General features: G+C 44.7%; 2 protein-coding genes across 5 annotated transcripts in view; one reads left to right on the top strand and one right to left on the bottom strand.

Annotated features, from left to right (window-relative positions):
* Positions 1-5981, bottom strand: part of LOC131887476 (transforming growth factor-beta receptor-associated protein 1-like) — a 9528-nt gene extending 3547 nt beyond the window's left edge. The window contains exons 1-5 of the mRNA XM_059236097.1: positions 5763-5981; positions 5368-5526; positions 4760-4957; positions 4464-4691; positions 3796-3956 (exon numbers count right to left, since the gene is read on the bottom strand). Coding sequence (XP_059092080.1) covers positions 3796-3956; positions 4464-4691; positions 4760-4957; positions 5368-5526; positions 5763-5840 — 824 coding nt within the window. The 5' untranslated portion in view covers positions 5841-5981. The remainder of the gene's footprint in view (positions 1-3795; positions 3957-4463; positions 4692-4759; positions 4958-5367; positions 5527-5762) is intronic.
* LOC131887478 (adiponectin receptor protein 1-like) lies at positions 1235-3528 on the top strand. 4 transcript variants are annotated; one of them, XM_059236104.1, is made up of 2 exons: positions 1235-1258; positions 1995-3528. In XM_059236104.1, the coding sequence occupies exon 2, from the start codon at positions 1998-2000 to the stop codon at positions 3285-3287; it is 1290 nt and encodes a 429-aa protein (XP_059092087.1). In that variant the 5' UTR covers positions 1235-1258; positions 1995-1997; the 3' UTR covers positions 3288-3528. The 4 variants fall into 4 exon arrangements, with proteins under 4 accessions (XP_059092087.1, XP_059092084.1, XP_059092085.1 ...); XM_059236101.1 differs by lacking the exon at positions 1235-1258 and adding an exon at positions 1283-1497; XM_059236102.1 differs by lacking the exon at positions 1235-1258 and adding an exon at positions 1656-1839.
* Positions 5982-7488: the final 1507 nt, after the last annotated feature.

Here is a 7488-nt window from a genome sequence, read left to right as displayed (position 1 = left end):
AAAGGCTAGTTGTTACTTCATATTTATGTGTTTGAAGAAAGCTTAGATTTTATTGATTACTGATTCTATTTGCTGGTTCACATCTAGATTTGGTAAAGAAATAACATGACTTAGGGTTTAAAAGTGCTTGCTTGTCAATCCCCTTTTGCACAATTGTACTTAATTTTGGACACATTCTGCCCACTTTTGTTCACTTTTGTCCACTTTTGTCCACTTTTGTCCACTTTTGTCCACTTTTGGACACTTTTGGACACTTTTGTCCACTTTTGTCCACTTTTGGACACTTTTGTCCACTTTTGTCCACTTTTGGACACTTTTGTCCACTTGGTGTCCAAAAGTCACGCTAATTCTCAAAATTGCCCACCCTGTATATATGTCTCAAAAGTGGTAGATGACTTTTTGAAGGATTTGAGCACATTGAAGAAAAGAGCGAGGTTTGGTGAGATTCATTTACAACATCCGTGAATCGATCAACATCTTTGTTGCTTATGGCGCATCCGTCTGTTGCCAATTTAGAGACCGCTTATCTCTCCCTGAACATGGGTAAAATGTCGTATTTATCGTGTGTGTATGCCACAAACTAATGCTTTCTTTTGTCGCCCTAAATTGCAATTTCTTTTATTAAAAGGTCGAGACAAGAAACGCCCAAGGAACAATGTGACGAAAATGCCCAGTAGTGGTAGCGAGACAATAGTTTCAGTGTTTCCTTTCATTACTCAAACATTTTGAGCTTTCAATTTGACTTTCGATTTATTTTCCTCCTAGTCTTATTTCTTCCGAAGAACCTACGGCTATATCTAAATTTCGAACCGAATTTGCAGATTCTGGGTCAAAAGCTAGAGAGGGCCTGACGCTCCAAGCTTATTATGGGCTGGACCACCATAGAACTTGCCCCAAAATCCATCCATGGACCCCGAGGTGCCCGAGGTGCCCGAGGTATGAGTATCAATCTGTGATTCCCCCTGGTCCACTCCCCTTAAGTGGTCTGCTCCGAGGCCCAAGGCCACACCAAGTCACAAAGGGCCCAGAGCGTGACCAAAATCGGCCAACATCACACGCATTGTCCCTCACACGCCCAGCCCAAACTGAACCAAGATCCGCTCCAGAAGCCATGAAAACCTGGGATTATGTCTACCGCCACATAATATTCCCTATTTGAGGCCTGAATGCACATGATTTGAGCCAGCCGAACTCGTCGTCCTAATCTGGGGAGCATTTTCTCCCGGGCTCCATGACGCCACTCTTCACGTGACAAAAGGCGAGTAACTCACACAGACAGCTTAGTACAACCTAGTACAATCCATTGGGCCCATGCTCGACACAGCCAGACAAGGATGTCCCGTTCGTTCCGTTAGTAACGAGGAATCCTCACTGAGTGGCATTCGCACTTTTGTGCTTGGTCCCTAGAGGCCCGTAACTAGGGATCCATCCATCCTTGTGCATTTCATTATTGTTACTGTGATACGGCGATTCCGGCCCCGGGTTCGCTGAGGAGAGGTCAGGTCATTTTAGCGTAGGCCCACAACGTTGATACACACATCCTCTAAGTACATTTTCATTGACCCTGATCCGTTGCTTGTTGCTTGAGGCGGCCCAAACGTTGCTGCCCGGAACGAGTTTGAATTGCCTTAACATGGCCAAATTTGAATACTGATGAGTTGAAAGAAATGCCTGGCCCATGCTCCATCGAATACATATATCTAGTTCACACTCAAAGAGCTAAAACAATTCGACGATAAGAATTCGAGAGAGAGAGAGAGAGTGAAGGTGGTGTTCACTGAGCATTGAGCATTATTGTCCTCTTGTTCATAAACATCTGCGTTCTCTGCGTACAAAGAGGTCCTTATCATCGACGTCAATCATTCGTTTAGGCCTAAGAGCCGTTCTAACGTTTGAGGTCCCCTCCTCGTTCATCCACGTTGTGATCAGTGATGATCATTCAACCCAGACGTTGTGGTTCAGTTTCATCAACTTCGTAGGTCCTTCTCTTCCAGATCATGACCGAGGAATCGCCCACCCCGATCACGAGCTCGCCGTTGCTGGAACGGCCCCATATTCGTCATCGGCGGGTTTCGCGACATCACCGCCGAAGTGCCTCGTTCACTTTGCCGCGGAAAACCGCGCCCCGAGTTCGGAAACTGACGGCCAATAGTGCGGCTCAAAGTGAGGACGAGGACTTGCCGGCCGGTATAATGGATAATAGCCTCGTCAAGAACTATTGGGAGAATGCCGATGAGCTTTTGGAGCGGTTCGTGACCAATGTTCAAAGTCAGGCTGGGCATTTGGTGCACAATGTCCAACGCAAGGCCGGCACAGCCGCCCACAACGCCACCGAGATGGTGCATCATGCCGAGGAGATGGCCTTGGACTTCTATCTTCGACTGCGCGACTGGAAAGCTTGCCATTTCGAGAAGCTGCCCAACTGGCTCAAGGACAACGAGCATCTCCATTTTGGCCATCGTCCGGAGATCCCGAGTTTTGCCGAGTGCTTCCGCTCCATCTTCCGGATTCACACGGAGACCGGGAACATTTGGACCCATCTAGTCGGTTTCATCCTGTTTGTCATTGTCACCGTGGTGTTCTACATCAAACCCTTGTGTGACACCTGTCAACTCGACATCCAAATCTCGGAGAAGCTCATCTTCGCGTGCTTCTTCTTGGGCGCTATCGTTTGTCTGGCTTGCTCGACCATTTTCCACACGGTGTGTTGCCATTCCGAGTGGGCCTCGACCATTTTCAGTCGCTTGGACTATGCCGGGATCGCGGTCCTCATCGTGGGCAGTATCATCCCTTGGCTCTACTACGGTTTCTATTGTCATATGTACACTCGGTGGACGTACTCGATTGCGATTGCCGTCTTGGGTCTGCTGACCGTGATTCTGACCCTGTGGGATCGGTTCAATTTGCCCGATTTCCGCGTGTACCGAGCAGCCGTGTTTGTGGCCTTAGGGAGTGTGGCCGTGGTTCCAGTGGTTCATCATATCATTCTGAACGGGGTCCAAAATGCCTACATGGAGGCCTCAGTCCATTGTACTATCATCATGGGAGCCCTCTACTTGACTGGGGCAGTGCTTTATGCCGCCCGGATCCCTGAGCGCTTTTATCCAGGCAAATGTGATATCTGGTTCCAAAGCCATCAGATCTTCCACATTCTGGTGATTGTGGCCGCTTTCGTCCACTACCGAGGCATCTCGGAGATGGCCATCTACCGTCTTAGCAAACAGGGGAAATGCGATTTTGACGTGGGCGATAACCCCGTCGCCAGTGGGAGTGGCGCCATCTTTTAACAACGATGTGCCTTCATTCAAGCTCACTTCAGTCATTTGGCGGCTTATGTAGGGAAAAAGGTGACCGACCTTCCCCATATTTTCAATCGTCGCGATAACCGCTCGCTGTCTTTGGCTGTGACTTTAGACAAGGCAGCGGGAGACAAATTTTCAAAACACTTCTAGCACCACTTCCCATTGGATGATTCACGAATACATTATGAAAGCCACTAAAAATGGGGTTTCATACCATTAACCAAAACGTTTTATTTTTATTTTTTTTATTTTGAAGGCCAGAGCTAATCTATGGGTGGAAATCTTTTTCAAAGCTCTGAAGTGGGTTTCATTTGTTCTCTAGCCGGAAATTGCTAATCCTTGTCGCAAGAATACGATAAATTGCGCGTGCTCTCTTGAATAGCAATTACTTAGGATTGAAACCATAAGAATGCAGCGAGACTCTTCGCTGTTGTACGACCAATATCTATCTGCCCTTTGACAAGCCTTTCTACGATTAAGGATTTACATTTACCTGTACGCCACAATCCCATCAGAACAAAGCGAGATGATGTATGGGGCCTTGAAGACCAATCTGACCACGGGTTTGGCCCAAGGCAGAGGAGGTCTCTCTGATACTCCGGCCGAGGTGACGAACATGCCTAGATCCCCTGGGGCGCTCAATAGGAATTCCTCCTAAAAGTGAAATATGCTGAAGTTGCTGTCGAATATCACGAGTGACTGTTTTCAATCATTAACCATTTTCTAAATTTTGCGTTTCAATAGGGTACCCTCGCATGGTTTCGTGAGCGCATATTTTGAGATGCGATTTTGTCCCATTCTAACCTACTAGAGTATCAGATAGTTTCGTGAACGCAAATTTTGAAATGCGACCGGGTAAAGTTTAGTACTGTCGCATTTCAAAATTTACGCTCACGAAACCATGCAGGGGTACCCTACTGTTCTTAGAGCAGAAACAGTCTAGCTGAAACAGACAAATAGCAATTAAAGATACCACTTTTGTTCAGCATAGGCAAAATTTTGCATGGGTCGCTTTAAGAAAGGTCCTACTATACATGAAATATCATCCCTTGGATATAGGTTTTAAGCAAAGTCCCTAACGATTCTTCGCAACTAGTTTGAGACAAACTAAAAACGTGCTATCTATCGGTGACCCTGGACAGCCCAGGCACGATTTCTGACCTTGGCCACTCGACACAAGGCGGGTACGCCTTCAAAAGGAAACAGGTCTTGAATCAGGCCACTCTCAATGTGACAAATGACGTAATGGCTTTGGAGGGCGGCGCATACAAAGAGGCCATCCATGACCACATCCGAAACGAGATCCGGCATCTCCCGAATTTTGTCCACCACCAACTTCTCCTCGCTTAACGTCACCACGATGACCTGCTTCTTCTTAGCCAAGCAAACCTAAAAGAAAAAAAAATCACATTTATGACCCATAATGGTTCATATTCTTTCGAAAGGAAAAGACTTGCCTGTACGCTAAACGGGTCATCACGGGCTGGGTTTTCGTTGATATAAGCCGCATGAACGCCTTTTAGCTTGTTAGCGCCAGCTAATGGCAAAGACACTAAGTCATCCGACATGGACAGTACAATGAATTGCGAATCGCAAATGACCAAGACTCGATTCAATGCCGAAACGCAGCGGATGAACGACACGGATTGATGTGTCTGAAAAGCAAAGCCAACACATGTTATGCGGGATGAATTGAAAGGAAAGCCGTGTTTTTATAGAAAAGTGATGTAAACGACAAGCCTAGGGTCAATGATGTCTAGTAAAGAATCCATTATTCCAGTAAAAAGATTAATTTCAAATCTAATTTCAGCAAAAGCGGCCATTATTTGACTCGTGCCATTCATTAATTTCTTTGGCATGAATGTCAATTTTGTGTTGCACATTCTGCCTTGATGCATCCTATTTCAAACGAAAACCAGGCTCTTTTGAATCAGAAATAATTTCGAATGAGTCATGGGTCGGAATCATTCGAAATCAGTTTTTCGAACCTAAACCATGCTTGAACCGTCCATCTTGAACGATCCATTCATTCATTCAAGGTACGAATGCTTAGGTGTTCTCCTACCTGCGAGATCTTCTTCTCAGCCACTATCTGAGCCCGAATTTGAACCCGTGGATCTAGGGTCTCCTCCGCAGGATGATCCTCGTGGAGCAAGAATTGCAGAAGGCGTCCATCTGAGGTGCCCAAGAAAAGCCATTCCCCGCTCAATTCCACGCACTCAACCTACAAGCAACCCAAAGATAACCAACCCCCGGGGGCCCACCTGATCATTGAGAGCAGAGATATAAATAGGATGAGGCAGTGATTCCCTCAAAGGTATTGCCTCATCAACATGAATGGGGTGGGTCATGTCCGTTCCTGGGAACACGGACAAAGGATGGAAATGGCATGATTCGAGATGCAAGTCAACAATATCTTAGTGGGGAGAGAGAGAGATGAAGTACAAGCTTGGGTCTTACCAGCACTTGAGCGTCCAGATGGGTCCGATCCAGGATGGGACATAGCTCAAAAGCTCGAAGATTGGCCGATGAAGTCATGGCTCGGCGGGCTTCAATCAATCCAACCTTGACGAACGATCCTTTGGCCTTGAGGTGGATCGCCTTATGTTTTGATGCTGGGATTCGGACGATTCGGACGGAGCTTCTGCAGTTATTGTTATTCTTGTGGACAAGGTTCAATCGGACGTTATATTGACGTTTGACAGGTTGCGTGGGTGATATTCAAAACGCTCTCTGCCTTGTCAGCCTTATCTAACTCGTAATGACAAGGTAGCCTCTGTTTGGGGGAAGGACTAAACAGTTACTCTAGTAAAAAAAAGCTAGTCACTACTGTTAGCTAGCTTACAGTTATTCCACATAAAAAACCCTGAATAATGAAGCCGGCAATGATCTGGTTGGTTTGATATTGAAAATCAAGAGCACGTTATTGGCTCTCTGACAAATACGTTTTCTTAGTCATTGCTTAATAATCTTGATCATGATCAGACAATATTGAATTAAGGACCCAAAAGTAATGATTAATGAATATTATCTATGAATCAACTTTGTTCTTTTCTGACCCAAGTTTGTGTGAAAAAAGTGACAAATAAGTTGTGCAAGTCCCTGAAAACTTTTGCCCTGCAAACAAAACTATAAGTTGATATGTTGCTTATGTGATGTTTATTCCACCAGTCAATTGCAAATACTACTGCATGTCTATGGCATGATTTGAAGTTTCACCCACTGTTGCCTAATGACGATAATAAATGATGAGAGGTTGTCTATTTCAAATAGATACAGGTAAGGAAATGTTTTTTAAAGCAGGAAGGGTCACATTTCCAGCTCAATTTACTTTCTGTGTCATTTCAATTTACTTTGTTTGAGTTGGGACGTATCCTTGTGAGCCAAATCAGGGTGGATAATCTAACCAACGCCCTCTCTGGCACCAGAAAAGTGCCTTGCCCGCCAGACCAGCGCCCAAGACTTCACTCGCTCTACAGTTGATTTAACATGCGCAAATCATGTCAAAGAAAGATGACAGCGTTTTTTAATCAAGGTTGATTTTTGTGAATGTAAGTTCATTTCCTCCACTCCCTCATTTCGATTTGCTATTGAAGAGACCTTGTTTACTTTTGGTAAGATTCCCTCCATTTACCTTGAGGATGCATTCCAACACCCTTTTAGTGGAGGATATTATTTTTGCTCTAAAAATTTACAACCAAAGTGACAGGTTGGTAAGTAATGATTTTCATTGCAACCTCCCTGTAGTTCAAGCCAGTATGGCTACGTCAAAATAACGTTCCTTGAATTATTTTGTTCCTCCCTTCTACAAGGGGCCAAGCTTGTCATTTTCCGATTACTTTAAAGCTCATACCGCCATTACATGTTCATGACCTTTATTTTGTATTCACAAAGTATAAACGTTCCTCAAATTTGTATCATTTCCTCACTGATTTTGAAATGACGTCATTCTCAGAACCATTTTTTTCCTTTTCTGACCAATCTTGAACTATTTTCGACCCTGCCTAGTCCTTTTATAGCATCGAGCAACATCAATCTTTTACTTATCTCTACAGACATTATTCACCCTGGTTTTCTTAGTCAAATATAATAAATGGACCGTTTTTGATGAGCCTTTGAAATTCGATTCAATTTTACATGCCCTATTTCACTCCTACATTTTGTGACTTTTCGACGTGTTAGTCGT

The sequence above is a fragment of the Tigriopus californicus genome, chromosome 9, assembly GCF_007210705.1.
Source record: "Tigriopus californicus strain San Diego chromosome 9, Tcal_SD_v2.1, whole genome shotgun sequence".
Taxonomy (NCBI): domain Eukaryota; kingdom Metazoa; phylum Arthropoda; class Copepoda; order Harpacticoida; family Harpacticidae; genus Tigriopus; species Tigriopus californicus.
This window is presented reverse-complemented; position numbering and strand designations above follow the sequence as displayed.